The sequence below is a fragment of the Eubalaena glacialis genome, chromosome 13 (genome assembly GCF_028564815.1).
Source record: "Eubalaena glacialis isolate mEubGla1 chromosome 13, mEubGla1.1.hap2.+ XY, whole genome shotgun sequence".
NCBI classification, from domain to species: Eukaryota; Metazoa; Chordata; class Mammalia; order Artiodactyla; family Balaenidae; genus Eubalaena; species Eubalaena glacialis.
In genome coordinates, this window is record NC_083728.1 from 71,084,996 (window position 1) to 71,107,135 (window position 22,140).

At 42.6% G+C, this 22,140-nt stretch overlaps 1 protein-coding gene across 2 annotated transcripts in view; it reads right to left on the minus strand.

Annotated features, from left to right (window-relative positions):
- The window catches only part of TMC7 (transmembrane channel like 7), a 54,864-nt gene that overhangs the window by 24,533 nt on the left and 8,191 nt on the right, over positions 1-22,140 (minus strand). Inside the window, exons 2-5 of one of the 2 annotated variants that reach the window (XM_061210266.1) lie at positions 13,878-14,121; positions 12,863-13,011; positions 9,038-9,205; positions 5,381-5,463 (exon numbers count right to left, since the gene is read on the minus strand). In XM_061210266.1, coding sequence (XP_061066249.1) covers positions 5,381-5,463; positions 9,038-9,205; positions 12,863-13,011; positions 13,878-14,121 — 644 coding nt within the window. Of the gene's footprint in view, positions 1-5,380; positions 5,464-9,037; positions 9,206-12,862; positions 13,012-13,727; positions 13,741-13,877; positions 14,122-22,140 lie in introns of those variants that run through there. The other variant, XM_061210267.1, reaches the window with a different exon arrangement.

Sequence of the window (22,140 nt, forward strand, 5' to 3'; positions counted from 1 at the left end):
GTGTGTGTGTGTGTGTGTGTGTGTGTGTGTGTATATATCTGAATCACTTTGCTCTACAGCAGTAATTAACACAACACTGTAAATCAACTATACTTCAATTTAAACAAATAAATTAATTTTAAAAATAATTTAGACCAATTTAAAAAAAAAGAAAAAAAATCCAGAGATATATGGGGTGCTCAAGTAGAGTTTGGGGAATAAAGCACAGATAAAGCCTGAGCATTAAAAATACACAGGGGTACAATCCAAAAATGAAATTAAGGAAAGAATGCCATGTGCAATAACAGCAAAAATAATAACATAATTAGGAACAGATTTAACAAATGAAGTATATAAATCTTATATTCTTAAAACTATAAAACATGTTTAAAAAATTAAAGAAGATCTAAATAAATGGAAAAACATCCCCTGTTCATGGATCAGGAGATGCATGGCAGCACTCCTCAAACTGATCCACAGAATCAACACATCCCTATCAGACTCCCGACTGGCTTCTTTGTAGAAAATGATAAGATAATCCTAAAGTTCATATGGAATTGCAAGGGTCTCAGAATAGCCGAAATAATCTTGAAGGAAAAAAACAAAGGTGTAGGACTCACACATCCCAATTTCAAAACTTACTACAAAACAACAGTAATCAAGACAGTGTGGTACTAGCATAAGAATAGACATATAGATCTATGGAATAGAATTCAGTCCAAAAATGAACCCATACATCTATGGTCAACTGATTTCTGATAGGGGGAAAAAAGAGTCTTTTCAAGAAATGGTGCTGAGACAACTGGATAGCCACATGCAAAAAATAAAATAAAATAAAGTTGAGCCCCTACCTTACACCTTTTAAAAATTTTAACTTAAAATGGATCAAGGGCCTAAATGTAAGAGCTAAAACTATAAAACTCTTAGAAGAGGAAAGAGAGTTAAATCTGCATGACTTTGGATTTGGCAATGGATTCTTAGATATGACACCAAAAGCACAAGCAATAAAATAAAAAATAAATTGGACTTCATAAAAATTAAAAACTTCTGTGCTTCAAAGGACACTATCAAGAAAGTGAAAAGACAATCCAGACAATGGGAGAAAATACTTGTAAATCATATACGTTATAAAGTACTTGTATCTAGAATATTAAAAAAAAACCCTCATAACTCAACAATAAAAAGATAGATAGGGCTTCCCTGGTGGTACAGTGGTTAAGAATCCGCCTGCCAATGCAGGGGACACGGGTTCGAGCCCTGGTCCGGGAAGATCTCACATACTGCAGAGCAACTAAGCCCATGCGCCACAACTACTGAGCCTGCGCTCTACAGCCCAAGAGCCACAACTACTGAAGCCCGCACACCTAGAGCCCATGCTCCACAACAAGAGAAGCCACCGCAATGAGAAGCCCACGCACCACAATGAAGAGTAGCCCTCGCTGGCCGCAACTAGAGAAAGCCTGCACACAGCAACGAAGACCCAACACAGCCAAAAATTAAAAAAATAAATGAAATAAATTTTTTAAAAAAGACTGATAATCCAATTAAAAATGTAAAGAGGATCCAAACAGACATTTATTCAGAGAAGATATACAAAAGGCCAATAAGCGCATGAAAAGATGATCAACATCATTAGTCATTAGAGAAATGCAAATGACACCACCACAAAGAAATTCCACTGCACACAAACTAGGGTGGCTGTAATAAAAAAGTCAGGTAATTGCAAGTGCTGACAAGGATGTGGAGACATCGGAAACCTTATGCACTGCTGGTGAGAATGTGAAGTGGTACAGCCATTTTGGAAAAGTCTGGCAGTTCTTCAAAAAGTTAAACATCCAGTTACCATCTGACCCAGCGATTTCCGCTCCCCAAAGAATTGAAAAGATATATCCACACAAAATCTCGAACATGAATGTTCTTAGCAGCATTATTCATAACAGCCAAAAGGTGAAAACAATCCAAATGTCCATAATGAATGTATAAACAAAATGCAGTATATCCACACAATGTAATCTTATTTGGCCACACAGGGAATCAAAGATGGATAGATGCTCCAACATGGATGAACCTTAAAAAACATGCCAAGTGAAAGAAGCTACAGACAAAAGATGATGGATTAAATGATTCCACTTATATGAAAATGTCATGAATAAGCATTCATGAGACAGAAAGTAGATTAATGGTTGCTTAGCACTGATTAGGGGAATTGGTAGGTGATAAAGGGTACAGGGTTTCTTTTTGAGGTGATGAAAATGTTCTAAAATTGATTGTGGTAATGGCTGTATAACTTTGTGAAAATACTAAAAACCACTGAACTGTACACTTTAAATGGATGAATTGTATGATATGTGAATTGTACCTCAATAAAGCTATTACCAGAGAAAAAACAAAACAAAACAAAAAACCCCTAAAACCCAAAGGTGTCCTATGTGAAAATACAGCAGAGAAAAGTCCGTGACTTCTTATGGTGGGAATAACTGAACACCTCAAACTCCTCCTTGAATAGCAAGGATAGAACATTCTAGGAGAGTGAGGAAGAAAATATACACAGAGAACAGAAATAGTATAAGTAGTACCTAGATGTTCACTACAGTATTGTTTAGAAAGGGGAAAATGGAAGCAATATGAATGTCCATCAATAGGGGACTGGCTAGATCATGAAAAATCCATACTATAAAATATTAAGAAGTCCATATAAGTCCACGAGAAAGGTTGAGAAAGATATGAACCATGGTGTTAAAGGATTGGTGGTCTCTGGGAAGAGGTAATTTTATTTTTTACTCTATAAGTCTTATATTTTTATGATAACCATGTATTCTTATACTGAGTACTTAAGTAAATTTTTAATAGAAAAAAAAAGATGTAGAAACAGAAGACTCCATCTTTTCTTTAACTCTCCTGAAGCTGGGGCACACAGGCCATAAAACTTGCCCAACTGTACAAAACCTGTTTTTATTGCCCCAGGTTGGTGTCAGGACTGTCATCAATCTCTCCTACAAAATAAAGTTACATTACAGGACAAAGGTCTACTGGGCCTGGAAAATAATTTCTCTGATACGATCATGAGTTTGCCTCAATTGTTTTCAGCAAAGACAAGCCACTGCTTAATCTCTCTGGCCAGCTCCCTCTTGGGCCTATAATTAAAATTTATATGTGACATGATAAAGGTTATTAGCTAAAACTACTGTAGTAATCATATTACAATATATAAAGGTATCAAACCAACATGTTGTACATCCTCAAATGTATACGGTGTTATATGTCAATCATATCTCAATTAAAAAAAAAAACACACATGTAAAAGATGTAAGAATGCTACTTACTTGCTATATTGAGAACTGTTTTTCAGTGAATAAATGTGATAGGCATACTGTAATGCATTAGTGAAGATTTTAAAAACAGGAAAAAAGATGGTTGTAAAAGTGCTACTTGCTCAATATGTTCAGAATACTTTTATTTTAGTCAATGCATGGGATGTCGATTCTGTAATGTGTGTAGAAAAGTTTTTAAATTCAGTGTGAGAGAGAAGTTTGTAAGACTGCTACAGACTTGCAACCCACATGGAGAACAGAACCCTGCTATTTCCATGAATGGATGTGACAGTCATTTTGTAATACATATAGAAATGTTTAAAAACACTTGTTAGAAATATGTTGAAGTGGTATTTGCTTGCTACATAGAAAACCCTGTTCAGCAAGTGGCTGGTCTGTTCATTCTATAAACATGAACAGAAGTGTTTAAAAACACATGAAAAATATGTGTAAGGCTGCTACTTGCTTGCATCGCTGAGAACAGTGGTATTACAGGGAATGTACATGATGGCCATTCTGTGATGCATGTAGAATGGTTTTAAAAACACATATTGAAAACAAATAAATTGAAATTAACAACAAAATTAAATTAAAATTCAGTTTCTTGGTCACATTAGCCACATTTCAAGTGCTTAAGAGTTAGTGGCTGTCGAATTTCACAGCACAGATCCAGAACATTTTTATCACTGTAGAAAATTCATTCTTTGGGGCAGGGCTGTTTTTTATCATGCATAGTTTATTGAACATTTATGATCAAGTGCATCTAAGTCTCCTGTGAAATCTTTCCTATAACGAAGAAGATCATGGTGTGTGGTGATCTACAACGAGGAACTTCTCTCATGGGATGTGACCTAAAAAAGTGGGGCTAACAGCAGTTCTGGGATTTGATCTCACTAGCATGTGACGTTGGGTGAGTCACTGACTTTCTTTTCTCCTTGTGTAGTTTGCAAGCTTCAGTTTTCTCATTTGCATAGTGGACATTTTAACACCCACCTGACGATTCCTCTCAGTTGTTCTGAGGAAAACATGAGATAAGAGATGTAAAATCCACTTTTTCAAAACCAAACGCAGTGGACAAATTCGAAGCTTTCTATTTATCGATTCAGAAATGTTCAGTGGCATGGCATTTTAATACCAGTAACTTTCAGAAAGATATTTTTATATACTTGTATTTTTTAAAACATCTAAAGGAGGGGTTCTCAACCTGGGATAATTTTATCCCCCAGGAAACATCTGGCATGTCTGGAGACATGTTTGCTTGTCACAGCGGCGGGGCTGCTACTGGCATGTAGTGGATGGAGGCCAGGGATGCTGTAAACAGCCTGCAGTGCACAGGACAGGCCCACAGCAAAGGAGTGTCGGGTCCAAGGTTGAGAAACCCTAGTCTAGAAGGCAGAGACAGCCACTTTTCATAGCTGCAATCTTCTTTGCTGAAAAAAAGTGGGATTAAAAAAAATGAAAACACACACACAAAAACATTTTTTAGAATAAAGAAGAATTAAGAACTTTTGGAACTACTATAGGAAGGATGAGATTAATTCTACTTTAGAGCAGCAGGGTCAACCTGGGATTAAGAGACTTTTAAGGGATTTCAGGGACTGCGTATGTGTGTGCACAAGTGCGGTGTGTGCACGTGCACATGTAAGGGCATGTATGCACGTGTGTACCACGCACACCTGCGTGTGTAATTTCTGGGAAGAGGAGTCACAGCTTTCATCCAGGTGGTCTAGGATCACAATATGTTAAGGTCTTTCAATGTCAGAGAAGTTAAATAAATTCTGTCTGGGTTTATTTTCACTGAAACTTCTTTCTACAGGGGAACTCAGATCTTGTTGCAGGTCAATACGAAGGTGGCAGGAATCAGGAAAAGGCCAAGGGCTGAAAGTGACAAAATACATTTCCTGTGTGTCTTAGCAGGGGTGGATGAACATTATCCTTGCCGATAAGGTCACTGCAAATCCTGTTTCTTTCACTGGTACTTGTGTCAACACTCATTTTTGATTCTCACTGCAGACATTCAGGAACCTGGTCTTTAAATTAACCTATTTCAGTATTGAGGGTCCAAATCCAGAGTTATGTTAAATACTTACAGTGCCAGAAAGCAAGTCTATGATATAACTGTAAAAGTAAATGAGTCCAGAACTACTTAATGGATACACTGTGCATTGAATATCTGTAAAAAACAAAAACAAGAACATCAGTGGAAATAGCTTCAGTCTCTATAACTTGTCTATCATAATTTGTGTATATATGCATGTATATGTATATACATTTAGATGTCATATACAATTATATATGGATACGTTTGTGAATCTGTGATTTTCTATTTGCAGTCTAAACGCCAGTGCACCAAGTACAGTTCCATTTTCCCCTTTCACTATTCTCTAAATACCTGGGAATATATGTTTTTTCTATATGTTTCGTATATGGGTCTACTAACAGCACAGGCTTTCTGATTGTATTGGTATTTTACGTTTTGGGGTTCATGTTTGCACATGTTTTGGAAGATGTGGTCGATATAATTATTATTCCATTTTAAGCACATCCAGTTTTAAAAGATCTCTACATGTGTGTAAATTAACAAGCAGTTTCACTTAAAAAAAACATGTTTACCTACATATAATTGACCAAGAAATTTTTTGAACAGCAATTTTAGTGACACTACATTATGCTTGAACAACTAATTCACTTCCTCTGTATCAGTCAGCTATTGCTGTGTAACAACCTTAAAGTCTCAAATGATTTAACCTCCAAACATTTATTTTCTCCTTCATGGATCTACAGTTTGAGTTCACTCAGCTGATTCAGGCTAAGCCAGGATGGACACCAGGCTCCCAGTTGGGCTGAGGTCTGCTCTACATGATTTCACTCTGGGGCCAGACTGGAGAGGCAGTGGCTACCTAGGGGGGGTGCTCTCCTCATGGCTCTTCTCATAAGGCAGGCCAACCACATAAAGCCATTTCAAACTAATATTCCACTAGACAAAAGAAGTCACATGGCTAAGGGCAATATCAATGGGGGCAGAAAGTATTCTCTGCTCACAGTGGGAAGCTTTGCAAAGTTACAATTACAGGGGAGTGACAAACTGGGGAAAATAATCCAATATACTACCCGTTCTCTGGACCTTAGTTTCCCCTTTGTTAAAATAAGAGAGTCAAACCAGTTCCTCCAAGGCCAATTCCAGCTCTGCCATTTTATAATTCTAACGTGTGTATTCACTTATTCATTCAACAAACACTTCTTAATTACTATGCACCAGGTACATGCTGGACATAAAATGATGAGTAAGAAATAGTTCCTGCCTTTGAAAAGCTCACCATCAAGTGGTAGAAAAGATAAGTAGGAGTTAGGTGTATATAAGGTGCTCAAATGGTTGTATGAACACAGTATTAGAGGCAAAGAGGAGGGAGACAGTCATTATTTGGAGCACAGTCAGGAAGATGGAAAGAGACAGCTGCCACTCTGCTCCTCACTCACTGTCCTCAAGCCTAGAGGTCGGCAAACTACGGCCCTTGTGCCAAATCTGGCCAGCTGCCTTATTTTGTTAATACCATGTTATCGGAACACAGCTATGCCCATTTGGGACGTTCCTCCGTGGTCACTTTTGTGCCACAACGGCAGTACTGAATAGTTGCAACAGAGACCATATGGCCTGCCAAGCCTAAAATATTGACTATATGGCCCTTTCCAGGAAGTGTGCCCACCAGCCACACCTGGTTTTTCATTTCTCTAATACGCCGAGTTATTCCCAGCTCTGAACCTTTGCAGATGCTGCTCCTCTGCACGAAGAAGCTTCCCCGAGCTCTCCAACGGCTGCCTTCTCCTTGTCCTCCTGGGCTCGCCTTACATATCCCTGCCTTCACAGAGGGCTTGGGGGACCCCTCAGCCTCCAGTGTCCTGGTGTCTGACCTCTCAGCACCTTATCCTTTCCCCTCCCCCAGAGGCAAATTCATAGCTTATATACCTCTTCGTGTGGTCCCTTCCTAACGCCCATCCTCTGCTATAGTGCAGTACCCTGTGGCGGTCCCTGCTGTAGCCCCAGGGCCTGGCTCAGGGCCCAACACACAGCAGGTGCTCAATAAACACTTGTTGAAGGAATGGAGAAGGGAAGTGAGAAGAGGAAGAAAGGGACTTCTGACCCTTCCCTTAAGGGACAAAGTTTACTAGGTAAGTCAAAAAGAAAAAAGCATGTGCAGCAGGACAATGCAGTCGGAGGAAATAATGAGGAAAAGGAAGAGATGCGTGGTGTCCACGCTCAGAGTGCAGCTTCATTTCCTCCAAGAGCGTGGCCTCCCTCCGCCCAAGGCCCTGCTCACGGCTAAAGGGAGAACTGAACAGGCAGTGGTGTCTAGTGAGACAGAATAGCATTCAGTTCTTCTAGAAAGAAATAATACTAAAAAAAAAAAAAAAACAAGCTGCATTTATTGAGCACTTTCCATGGGCAAAGCACTGTATTATCTTATTTAATATTCATTTAAAAATTATGAGTATTGCTTAATCATTACTTATACTTAAGTTTTCTGTATTAAATAATACAGAATTTATATTACTGTTTTCAATTATTTATACTTTAAATAATAAGTATTTATTATCTTTTAATGAGCTAAGTATTAAATAGTGTAGTACAACATTATTTGAATAATGAAACAATTGTCTCACTAGTTAAATCATCACTTTCATTCTACGGATAAGGAAAATGAGGCTCACAAAATCTAATCAACTAACAGAGCTGGGCCTTGAAACCGAACCCAGCGTTTTCACACAGCAGCAGGAAATATTTATCTGTGAAATGGACATATTAGAAAATGAGAATGCAGCATCGGGCATGCAGTAGGCACTCAAAGTCAGCGTTTCCACGTTATTCTTATTTGATTTTTAAGTGTAATAGAATTAAAACAAAAACAAATATGATGAGGAGGAATGTTTAGGGCCACAGAGCTGACTGCAGAGGGGGGGTTCTTCTGGGGAAAGGAGTCATGTGATGGAAGCAGTAGGTTTCCACATCCAGCTCCTAGCACAGAGCCTGATACTAGAGGGTGGTAAATAAACATCTCTGGAATGACAGAAATTATCCCCATTTGAAAAAACAGGACACCCAGACCTGACTTACACTGAGAATTCAGTAAGAAAACACAGGTCCATTACCTGCCATAGCATCTGGCAGACGACTGATGTTTAATAAACAGCAGCCTGAGCATCACCATTATCGGAGATAAAAGCCTTGAAATAAAAGCTTGAAATAAAGTCACTGGAGTCGACTGTATTATGTTTACTAAATAGTCCACTTCCCCCACCCTCCATTGCTTCTCCCAAACGCCTTGCTGAACCCAGGAGTGGCAAGTGACTTGCACTGGCTAGTAAGATGTGGCAAAAAGGATGTGTGTCATCTCCAGGCAGAAGCATTAGAAGCCAGCACATGTTTGCCATGGCTTTTTTTCCTTTGGACATCGTGACTGTCAATGGTACAGAGAGAGGCTGCTCCCTCCGCTTGGGCTCCAGAGTGAAGACAACATGGAACAAAGCCACCACCAAACAGTGATGGACATACAGTGCGAGCAAGAAAGAAACCTGCGTGGTTACTGGGCACTGAGCTATGGGGTCATTTGTTTCTGCAGCATAACCTAGCCTATCCTGACTAATACAGTCACCCAAGACTTAGATTATAAAGATTGCTAGAGAAAGAAGCATTGTAGCTAGGTACACAATGAAAAGAACACTCTTCATGGCAAACCAGGCCTTACACTCACCTGCGCCTTTGGATGGAATGAGCACAAAGCTGCTGTTGGTGATCTTGTATCTGGTGAGCAAGACTGGGAACAAAACCAGCATAAAGATGATCAGAAATATCACCAAATTCAGCAATACCAGAAACCGTAAGAAGGAGAAGTAGGACCGAATTCCAGTGCCGAATTTCCCTGGAAAAAAGAAATCCACACATCACTGACCAGGAGTATTGATCCAGTACCCACTGTAGGTTCAATCAGCCACAGAGGGCTGAACTGAAATTGGAGGATCTTAGTGGGGAAGGAAGGAAGAATAACTTCAAGGCTCTACTTGAAATTATTAAGTTTAAACGTTCACATGTAAATCTACAATCACTCTTAAATCAATAATTTGAGATGGTGTGAGAGAGGGCTCAATATTTTCTCATAGGAATATCTAATTGACTCAGCACCATTTATTGAAAAGGCTATCCTTTCCCTAGTTAATTGCAATAGTGCTTTTGTAATTGACTATATATTTATGGACCTGTTTCTGAATTCTCTCTTTTGTTCTATGGGTCTATTTGTCTATCTTTGTACCAATACCAGAACTGTCTCATTATTGCAGATATAATAATACTTGATATATGGTGCTCTAAGTCTTTAGGCTTTCTTCTTCCTCAGGCATCCTTGGTCCTCTGCATCTCTATATAAATTTTAGAATCAGCATATTCATTTTCACACATACACACATGCACGTGTGTGCAAAATGTGCTGAGATTCTGACTGGGATTACATGGAATATATAGGTCAGTTTGAGAACAAGTGACATCTTTACAATATTGAGTCTCTGATCCATGAACATGGTATATTTAGGTTCTTTAATTTCTCTCAACAATATTTTATAGTTTTCTGTGCAGAATTATTTCACAAAGTTCCATAGATGCATTCCTAGGTACAATGATACTACTGTATAACTTATTTTTTAAATGTTTGTTGCTGGTATATAGAAATACAGTTGGTTTTATATATAGATCTTATATCTAGCAACCTTGCCAAATTTACATCAATTCTAATAGTTTGTCTTTTTTGTTTTCTACAAATAAATCATGTCATCTGCAAAAAAAAAGAGACAACTTATTTCTTCCTTTCTGGTCATTGACCCTTTTTTTCCCATCATTGTACATTGGCTAGGACTTCCAGGACAATGCTGAATAGAATCTGTGATAATTAGAAGCCTTTTCCTCATTCTCAATCTTAGAAGAAAAGCTTTCAACATTTCACCATTAAGTATGATGTGTGCTATAGAATGTTTATAGATATTTTTTGCCAGATTAAGAAAGCTCCTGGGAATTCCCTGGCGTTCCAGTGGTTAGGACTTAGCTCTTTCACATTGTGGTGACCTGGGTTCAATCCCTGGTTGGGGAACTAAGATCCCACAAGCCACACAGTGCGGCCAAAAAAAAAAGAAGGCTCCCATCTATTTCTTATTTGCTGAGAATGAGAACTGAATTTTATCAACGCTTTTTCTGCATCTGTTGGGTTATTCAATCATACAATTTTTTTCCTTTATTCTGTTAAGGTATTGAATTACATTCATTGATTTTTCAAATAGAAAACAAACCTTCCACCAAATAATGATTAAATTACTAAGGACAGACAGAAAGCTCTCAAAGAATAAGGATGTCTGCTTGTTCTTGGTGCAGGCAAAGAACTTATATTCTGAGACTGAAGATGTGAGACCCACAATCTCTTCTTCTCTCCTTGACAGAGGTAAGGAGCTTAACTATCAATCCTTCACTTCCTGCCAGATGAGTACCTAGTCAGCCAAGAAATCACAGGACTGGAGTCACTGAAGAGAAAATCAAGGGCCCAGTTCCATGGGGAGAAACTACCTTCCAACACATAAGCTATTTTATGAATGAAAATCTCCATAAAAGCCACCACTTAACAAGAGAGGAATCTGGGCATGGTGGCTAAAACCTTGGGTTCTGAAGCTTGACTGCCTGGGTTCAAATTCTGGGTCTGCCTTGTCCTAGCCAATGAACTTGGGCAAGTATTTTAATCTCTCTGAACCATGCAAATGATAAATGCCTATATGAAAAACGGGTTCTTGTGAGGATCAACTGAGATCATATGAGTAAAATGTTGAACACAATGCCCAGTTCACAGTGAAGGCTCAAGAGAGGTTAGCTTTTATTATTTTTTGCTCCAAAGATGATGTTCAGTTAAACTTCTAAAGTGGATGGTTGAAGTTCTAAGTTTCTAATGAACCCCCCCTGGAAATAAGTTTACACTCTCCCAATACAACAACTAAAAAAGTTCATTGAATAGATTACCACTGGTATTTTATAGGCTTTAAAATAGTAATAATGGGGGCAATAAATTTTTTCACATATCCTGCCATGTTCCTTACAAACTTCACAAAATTTCCATTTCAGCAGTTTTGAGGAGAAGCTTGTAAATTGTTTTGCTTTCCAGTAGAAACCAGGTAATTCTAAAAGGTATTTTCCCCCGGCTCAGTTATATCACCCAAATGTTTAATTTTTTTTTTCTAATTTTACATTTTGTCATAACTTCCAATTTTTATATACTTGCTGTGGATTGAATTGTATTGTTTCCCCCACCCCCTGCCAAATTCATATGTTGGAACTCTAACCCTCAGTGTGATGGTATCTGGAAACAGGCCTTGGGGAGGTAACACGGTTAAGGTAAGGTCAGGAAAGTGGGGCCCTCATGATGGGTTAGTCCCCTTAGAAGAAAAAGCAACAAAGCGTGCTCTCTCTCCCTAAGCACACACAAAGAGGAGGTCGTTTGAGGACAGAGTGACAAGGTGGCCGGATCTCAAACTTCCAGTCTCCAGAACTGTAAGAAAATAAACTTCTATCCTTTAAGTCACCCAGTCTATGGATTTTGTTATGACAGGCATACCTCCTCTTATTGTGCTTTGCTTTACTGTGCTTTACAGATATTTTGTTTTTCATACATTGAAGGTTGGTGGCAACCCTGCATCAAGTGAGTCTATCAGCACCATTTTTCCAACAGCATTTGCTCACTTCCTGTCTCTGTGTCACATTTTGGTCATTCTCGCAATACTTCAAACCCTCCACCAGCAAAAAGATTACAACTCACTGAAGGCTCAGATGATGGTTACCATTTCTTAGCAATAAAGTACTTTTTAATTAAGGTATGTACACTATTTTTTAGATATAATGCTATTGCACACTTAATAGACTACAGTATCGTGCAAACACAACTTTTATATGCACTGGGAAACCAAAAAATTCATGTGACTCGCTTTATTATTATATCTGCTTTATAGCAGTAGTCTGGAACCAAACCCTCAATATCTCCTAGGTCTGCCTGTACTTCATCCCAATCCTCACCATTACGGGAAAGTAGGATTCTTAATATTTTCAGGGCTATGGGTGTCTTTGGCAGTCTGATGAGGCTTATTGAGCCCCATCTTGGAATAACATTTTTAAACGTACAAAATACAAATGGTCGTATGACGATCACAACATTATTGTATAAACTAAATTTGTGATAGATTAATACATGAGCATTTTCATTAACATATTAAATAACAAGATCTAGTGGCAGATCTAATCACTGCTGTAATTTCAAAGTCGTGATGAGCGTAGATGCTATTCCCAGACAACTACAACAACTGGAAGGGATAGGAAGACATCTGAGATGCTCCTGGTGACGAAGACACAGGCTCTATTAATCCTAACTGTGGCTAGTTGCTCGCATTCATCACGGAAGGAAATGCTACGTTTCAGCTGGGGGTGAGTGAAAACAAAGCTGTACTTTCCTCAGGCGCAGGAGACTTCTACGGAGGAGCACGTGCAGTGTGGGGTGTGGTACCTTCTATGCTGCGAATGTCCTCCCGCCACAGCTCCAGGTGGGTTGTCATCTCGCGAGCCTTCTCTATGAACCTCTCCCAAGACTTGCTGCTATACCGTTTCCACTGGTCCCACTCAGATAAGTACTTCATTTGGGTCTCCTGAATGTCCCTGCATTAAAAAACAAGCAGGACAATGACAATGCAGTGTCATCAACCTCAGCACCAAATAAAATCCCAGCCGAGAGGATGTGGAAAACCTGGAGCCCTCATACACTCCTGGTGGGAATGTAAAATGGTGTGGCCACTAGGAAAAAGTTCAGCAGTTCCTCAGAAAGTTAAACGCAGAATTACCATATGACCCGGCAATTCCACTCCTAGGTAGATACTCCAAAAGAATTGAAAACAAGGTCTCAAACAAAAACTTGTACACAAATGTTCAACGCAGCATTAATCACAATAGCCAAAATGTGTCAACAACCCAAATCTCCATCAAAGGATAAATGGATAAACAAACTGTGCTATATCCACACAGTAGAATATTATTCAGCCATAAAAAGGAAGGAAGTACTGATACATTCTACAGCTTACATGAACCTTGAAAACATGATGTTAAGTGAAAGAAGTCAGACACAAAAGGTCACGTCATATGATTCCATGTATATGAAATGTCCAGAATGGCAAATCTATAGAGACGGAGAGCAGATTAATGGTTGGCAGGTGCTGGGGGGAAGGGGAACAGAGTGACTACAGACAACGATGAGGCTTTGGGGGTTGCAGAGCCACAAGATGGAAGGAGCCTGGGTCCCTGAGTGACTGCAAAGTCCCCCCTTGACCTCAACCCAGGACTTTTATGTGAGCAAGAAATAAACTTCTAATAGATTTTACCTGTGTGGGTATCTTTGTCACAGCAGCTTAGCTTATCCTAAGTAATAAACTTTTAATTATGTGAACTCTTCAGGAAATGCATTCCATGCATAAAAAGCACCGCTTCCCAAAACATACATCATATGCCTTCCAGATGGCTACTGGACAAACCTTAGTCTCCGCTTCTCAGAGATGTTCAGTGCATATTTCCGAATGGATTGGTTGTCAAGGCTTTCAGTGATTTCTCCCTCCAACTGGGAGCTGTAAGAGTCTGTTGGCTTCAGCAAAGTGCCACTTTGCTTGTCCCGGGAAAGGATGGTCGTCCTCTTACGAGCAATAGACCGGTAGCTTGGCAATTCTTGAAGGAAATTCACAGATGGAGAAGAAAAGCAACTGGAGTCCAAAGAGAGGCTCTCTGGGTAAGAAAGAAGAAAACTACCATTCACCCCAGTGAACTTGGGAACCAAAAACCAAAACTTATGTAGGAGACTTGGATCTCAGAGACCCTAACTAAACCTCACAGTCAGGAGCCTGGGCCACTGACAAAAGTATTTGTATCTTAATTATTTTATTTACCAGGATGGTGCTCAGGACAATGAAATCATCTGCAAAAGGGTTCACTTTCAGCAGATGTGTTTTAAGTTACATGATACCTGCATTCTAGTGTTTGGCTGCAGCCACTTGCTAGGTGTGTGGCTTTGAGTAATCTAACCTCTGTTTTTCATTTGGCAAACGGGGCTAGTGACATTTGCCCCTACTATCCTCACACAGTGTAGGGTATCCCCTGTATGGGATAAAGCTCTGAAAAGCATAAACTGCTTTGCAAATGCATAGCGATAACAACATCATCAACAACAATAATAATAATGGCGTTTACGGAGCACTTCCTTTGCACCAGGCACTATGTTAAGAGCTACTATGTTAAGAGCTTCATGACCACTCATGGGATGTGGGCTGGCCTTATGATCTGCTTGGACCAACAGAATGCAACAGAAGTGATGCTGTGCCAGTTCTAAGCCTAGCCTCAGGAGGCCTTGCCAGCTTCTGCTGTCCTTTGGACGCCAGCTGCTGCCTTGTGAACAAGCCCGAGCTAACCTGCTGGAGGATGAGATCAGGTAGAGCAGGTATGACCACCCCAACCGAGACCATCCCAGGCCAGCCTACAGCCAGCTGTTGCCCAACTGACCACAGATGCTCACACGTACTGAGATAGGTACTATTATCATCCCCATTTTACAGATGAGAAAATAAAGTCATTCATGGGTTCTCCAACCACTTGTCCAAGCCCTCAAAGCCCTGCATGATCTGACTCCTGCCCGCCTCTCCAGCTCCTCAGGCTCTCTGACCTCCAACCTACATTTCTTAGGATCCTTCCTATACTAAAATGGGCCTGTGCTCCCTCCTCCTTAGAGCCTTTGCGTATGCTGTTCCCTCTGCCTGGAGTGAACTTCTTAGCTCCTACTCGAATGCCACTTCCTCAAGGAAACCAACCCTCCCTCACTGCACTATTGTAGGTGTCTTGTTACACATTTTCCCACACACAGTAAGTCCTTCACAGCACTTATCACAACCTATAACCTTATATTTCTTTGTGTGACCATGTGAGTATGTCTGTCTTACCCAGTGGACTGTAAGTTCTCGGAGGGCAGCAACTGTGAAGATTTCCTCACCATTGCAACCCAGGACCTAGCAGCATCCCTGCCTCAGAGTAGTTCAATACTTATTGGATAGATGGATGAGTGGATGACATTCATAATTTGCCCGTGCTTAGAGAGCCTGGGGGTGGGGGCATTGGAAACAGAGCCAGGTCTGCCTACTCAAGAATCTCTATCAACTATACTTCAATAAAAATAAAAATAAAAAATAAAAAAAAAGAATATTCACTCTGCTACATCAGACCACAGCTGGAGGCCAAGTTTTGCTGTGCCTTGTGCAGAGGTCCGAGCAGGGAGAGCTTTCTGTTGAAGGTGAGGAACGAATGCCACTTTCAAGATGGATTTTATACCTGATCCGATTTTAGTTTGGGAAGACCATCCTGAGTGGAGACAGGACATGGAAGGAGGAGGTAGGAGGCAGCTGTGATAACCTAAGCAATTACCCCTCTAGGCAGCAAAGCTTGCTTGGGTTTGAATCTGGGGTCTATCGATTACTAGCTGTGTGTCTTTGGGGAAATTACTGAACCTCTCTGAGCTTCAGTTTCCTCATCTCAAAAACTCATTCATTCACCAAATATACCTATCATGTGTCAGATCTGGAGCTAGGGATACTACAGTGAACAAAGTAAACACCCTACTCACATGGCACTGAGGCTAAATAGAGGGGGGGGTGTGAGCCCTGTGGATATTTGGGGAAGGGCATCCTGGGAGCCGGAAACAGCAAGTGCAAAGGCCCTGAGGCAGGGGTGTGCACAGCATGCTTGAAGAAGAGCATGGAGGCCTACATGGGTGGGGAAGAGTGAATGAACGGGAGCCTCGAAGGCTCTTTTGTTGGTGGCCCCCAAAGAGCCACACCAGCCCTCTGTGGTCTCCTCCCCTTGAATCCGGGCTGGACCCATGACTTGTTTTTAACCAAAGGTCGCGAGAGAACTGATACTCTGCCAGTTCCAGATCCAAGCCTTAAAAGGGCCAGGAAGCTTCTACTTTGCACTGTTGGGAGCCTGGGACTGCTGTGTCAGAAGTCCAGCGATGCTGCTGACACAACCACGTGGAGAGAAAGAGGCCCCAAGGCTCCAAGGAGGACGACCAAGGAACTGGCTGACAGTATGAATCAAGGTCCCGGCTTATGACCCCGGCGGGCCATTGCAGCCAGTCCCCAGCCACCTTGGTCATCCTCGCCAGGCCCCACCATGGGCATGAAAAGGCCACTGGATGCTCAGACCCAGCAGATAGGACACAGAGCTGAGCAAACTGTCTCCTCTGTAGCCTGCTCATTTCCTGATGCACAGAATCAGCAGAAACAGTAAAATGGCTTAAGCCATCACATTTGGAGCCATCTACTAAGCAACAACAGGGAACTGGGACGGAAGAATGGAAAGCAGGGATCAGAGAGGTGGCCAGGCCCAACCAGGTCAGACGCTGTGGGCTGTGCTATGACCCTTCAATGTGGCAGACGGGCAGCCACCCGGGGCTCTGGGCCAAAGCATGTCGTGATCTGACCATGTTTCAAAGGATCACCCTGTAGGCTTCAGGGCTAAGGACGAGATCCATCACAGGAGTGCCAGCTTGTGAGAATCAAAGGCGATCATGCAGGCAGAAACACTGAGCACAGCCCTGCACGCAGTGGGCTCTGTAAGTGTACTTATAGCTAACAGCGAGGGAGCGCTGGGGGGAGGGGACCGGCCAAGGCCTTGATCCGAGTTGGAGTCTGACGGTGCAGAGCTGTAATCCTTGCCCCTCTGATGGGCAAGTTCACACAGCAGAAGAGCTGTCCCACTGCTGATGACACGGACACGCATCTGGAGCCCTGCCAGTCATCAAGTGCAAGCCGGCAAATCCGGCTCAACCTTTACGCCCGGCCCCAGCACCCCCTGAGGGCATGACACACTTCCATTAGTAACATGGTTCCCTAAGCAAACATGGGGGTCCGGGGTTGGGGTGGAGGCTGAAGGCTAGAGGGTCAAAGCCCGGCCGCTCCTCCCTCTGGCCAGCAACAAAGGGCTGTTATTAACCAGAACAAAGGCCTTTGAATATGGAGCAGCACCGACCCACTGAATATTTAGCAACTGCGGGGTCAGGGACCCAGGGCTGGAGCTGGAGACGGGTTGGCTTGTCACCCACTAGCCAGGCCACCCCAGGAGAAACAAAGACCGTCTCTGAGTCACTTGTTTCTCATCTCAGGAACGGCGGATATAATACCATGACCTCAGCAGCATGATCATGAGGACAAATTTACCAACAACATAAATAATACTGGCTGGGAATCTGTGAGCACGTACCTTGTGCCAGGCTATTTGAAGTACATGATATGCATCACCACACTCAATTCTCTGAGCTACTCATTGAACAGAATTATCCCATTTTACAGATGAAGAAAGTGAGGCTCGGAGAGGTTAGGTGCTTTGCCCACTCACACAGCTAGGAAGTGCTGGAACTAGGAACCTATCACAGGTCTGTCAAATGCCAAAGCTGTAGTCTTTACTATGAGACCACTCGGTGGGCCATGGATTTGCAAGTGCTTTGTAAACAATAAAATGTCACACAAACTAATCATCTGATTGTTCTTGCAGCCACACCACAGGAAGGATACATCCTATTTACATTTCCCAGCAACAGTCTCTGATGGAAAACTCTACTTTCAAAATGGCCATCACTGAAGAGGAACGCTTTTTCCTTTTCAGACATCCTTGGGAAGTTCTCCATCTTCAAGTTAAAAAAAAAATCACAACTATACCCTTGAACACAAGCATCATTATTTTTATAGCTGGTACACCTCCAACCCTTTGCATATAGGACCACACACTTTTCAAAGCATGACATCACCGAATTTCTCACGCGAACCTGCAGGGAAGGCTTTGCTGCCCTGGCTTTTCAACAGGGAACCTGAGGCCTGGAGAGATGGCGGCTTGCCCAAGGCTTTGATGTCTAGACAGACTCCTGGTTCTACCGATTCTTAGAAAGGCAGGTGGCATCACCTCTCCTAGCCTTGGTTTTCTCATCCTGAGAGGATAAGAATGGCTCACTAGAGTTACTGTCGGACGTTCTCCTGAGTTGATCATTTAAGCCTGTGGTGTGTGGGCTGCCTGATGACCATTTGGGAGGCTGGAGCATGTCTCAGATACCGGGCTGCCTCCATCTAGGAAGGCCTAGAATCTGTTGGCCACTGGAGTCAGATTTCAGCAAGCAGGAGGTTACTTAGGTGGGAGAATGACGGGGTAATTATTACAGGAGATATGGGGACAGGGGCAGGGGTAACTACATTTTCTGGTATCTGCTGTTCTTCCAGGTTAAGGACAAAGTTAGTCTCTCTGAGGCTCAGAGCAGTGTCTTGCTCACAGAAACCTCTCCATCTGGAGAATGAATGAATGGATGAATGAATGCGCAGAGGCAGGCACATCTGGAGAGCATCCTTAGGTCCCAACTTTCTTGGCAGCTCTTTCCACAGGACACCAAATCCTACCAAGGAGCACAAACATTCCCAGAATGTGGGCACAGGCCAACTGTGACCTAAATGGTACCAAAACCACCACCAGCCTCCCTCAAGAGCTTGCCAAGAACCTAGCCTGACCGTATTTGGTGCTGGTCACTTCAGGGTTTTTCTTCCCACTCACAGAATCATGGAAACTCTGGGGAAGAAGGGATCTTCTGGGTCATCTGGTCCAGGCAACCAGCCAGCTGCTGTGGGAATTAGTTCTGTTTGATACCTTGCACGGAGTCCCTCTCTGTGTGGGACTCTGGGCGGGGAGCGGGGGCTCTGGAGACAATGAAGGTTTGCAGACTTGCTTCCTGCCTTGAAGAGTTTTCGCTCCCCTCCTCCAACCAGCACTTATCTCCCAAGTGCCCAGCCCACTGCATCCCTGTCATTAACCCATCCTCTTCCTTATGTGTTTACCTGCGTATTGACTCCAACCATCTCCCTCCCCCATTAGACTGTGACCTCCATGAGGAAAGGGACCCCATCTCTCTCCTTCACCACTGAGTCCTCAGGCTGTAAGACAGAGCCTGACACATGGTGGATGCTTAATAAAAACCTGTTAAATGAATGAATGCATGCATGAATGAACTGTGAATAAATGAATTTGGTGCTGAGGATACAGGTAACATTGGCTCACCCACCAGGTAGACCAAAGTATATGTTTAGCACACCAGCAAAAGAAGGGCACCAACAAAATGAGAAGAAGATGTAAGGAATTTAAGCATTTAATATTATTCTTTTCTTTAGGGGTGACTTTTTATTTCACAATTGAAAAAACTGGCAAAAAAATATTGATTGGGATGTTGACTGTATATTACAGCCTTTCTATTTCAGGTACTTTACACAAGCCAGCCCTATTAGACACATGCATGTACACCCAGTTTGATGTTACCAATAAGACAATGTAGACATCGATTTCAGAGCTTCTTAGACTTCTTTCCACTCATGTCTATGTGTGTGACATTGCTTTGATTTTGGATGCTAACTGGAGCTGGGGCACCTGAATAATTTGTGCTCACAGCTGCCAAAGGGTCTTAACCAAGAAGCTCACGGTGCAGGGGATCTGGTTAAAGCTTCTATGACATTTCTACCAAGTGCTCAAAAACCTCTGAGGCCAGGGACTCATCAAGGCCCTACTCCTGGTAGGACCACCCACCCACCCATCCATTCATTCACTCATTCACTTGAAAAGATTTACTGAGCAACTGTTACGTGCCATGCACTGTTCTAGGACTGGGACGCAGCCTTGAATACGACACACAAACTCCCCCTGCCTCTGGAGGAGACAGACAATAGACAAGTAAGAACAATATATTTCAAATGGTGATAGATGCCTGGAGAAACGAAAAGCAGGGGTGTATTTGAGCAAAGCCTGAAGGGAGGGAGGGAAAGAGCCACATGGTTACCTGGAGGAAGAGCATCCAACAGAAGATAGAGACGAGCAAGGTAGAGACAGAGAAGAGCAAGTGCAAAGGCCCTGAGGCAGGACTGTGCCTAGTCAGTTCGAGAAGGCCAGTGTGGCTGAAGGAGAGTCAGCAGGGAAGAGAGTAATGGGGTAGGAGGTCAGGGAGAAACAGGCCAGGCCACATGGGGCCTGTGGGCCATGTTGTTACCTTACTTGGGTAAGGTGGGAACCAAGGGGGGTTCTCAGCAGAGAACAATCTGACTCAGATTTAACAGGATCTCTCTGGGCAGCCCTGTGGCAATTTCTGTCCTTGAGCTACACAGGTCGACACGGCTACAGCCCACGGCAGGGCATCATGTGTCAAGTGGCACCATCCTGCAGTGATGGAAATGTTCTATAATTGTACTATTTAACATGGTGACCACTAGCCACTTGTGGCTACTGGGTAACTGAAATGTGGCTGGTAAGACTAAGGAAATGGATTTTTAATTTTATCAGACTTTATTCAATTTACATCTTACAGCCACGTGTGGCTAGTGGCTACTGTCCTGGACAGCACAGAGGGGCCTTTTTCACAGGAACCCAGAACCTAGTCTGAGAGGGGAGGAGCCAGGGCCTTGGGAGCCTCCTCCATCTGCCAGACTTCAGAAATGCAGGGCTGGGGGGACCTGCATGAGTCATACCACCTGGCACCTGGGTGGGGCCTGGGGAATGACCGGGTCCCAAGGCTTTATGACCAGACAAGCAAACAGCCGTCAGGAGCAGTGACTAACTGAGCAATCAGATCCGTGCTGAGCCCAGAACCCAGGTCTTCTGGTTTCTAAGCCAGTAGAGCATCCGGTGGACTGTCCATGGAGCTGTTACAGTGATTCTGTCTGTCTAAGGAGGTGACATGACACGTGGTTAAGAGCACTGGCTCCAAAGCCCGCTGCCTGGATCCTAACCCCGGCTCCACTTGCTACCCGTGTGACCCGGCAAGTTTCTTGACCATTCTGTGCCTCAGTTTTCCCACCTGTAAAATAGGGGTAGTAGTTCCCACCTCGCACAGCCATCCTAAGGCTAATAGATGGCTATTGTATGTCAAGTGCTTAGAAAAGAGGGCAGCAAACCTTTTCTGTAAAGAGCCAGATAGTAAATACTATTTACCACACGGTCTCTGTCACAACTACTCAACCTGCCATTGCAGTAGGAAAGCAGCCATAAGGCATGACTGTTTTCTAATGAAACTTTATAAAAATACGTGGTGGCCCAGATTTGGCCCATGGGCTGTAGTTTGCAGACCTCTGGCTTAGAGCAGTGCCTGGCGCATCGTGCTACCTACTTGAAGCCAGGACTCTGGTTACTTACTGATGAACTTAATGTACATGAAGATTTAAATCTGCAGTGGCGAGGGGGAGGCGGGGGTGTCTTCTTGCTAAGGACCAAGCTACTCCCTAAGTGCAGTGTTTATCTTCCTTGGCTAGGACCTCTCCAAAAAAGATTTCCAACATTCCTGGAAGTGACAACAACCAAAAATTCGCCTTTACTGAGCGTTTACCATGTGCCATGATGATGTCAAATCCTTTACCTAGCTATCTCCTGTGATCCTCAGGATGGGCCCTTCTTATGTATTACCCTTATTTTGCAATATGGAAAGTTCAGAGAAGACAGGACCTTTGTCCAAGGTCAAGTTAAGGTCTGAACCATGAGGGCAATGACCTCAGCATGTCTTACTCACTCTTACACCCCTAGTGATTAGCATGGGGCTGACACATAACAGGGACTCAAAAAACATGTCAAATTAATACACGGACACAGTAGCTCTATTCACAACATTAACATCCTTCTGTTTCAGCAGCTTGTCAAGTAACATCTCAGGGCCTCAGTTTACAGGGGGATAAAATGGGCAAATGACACCTA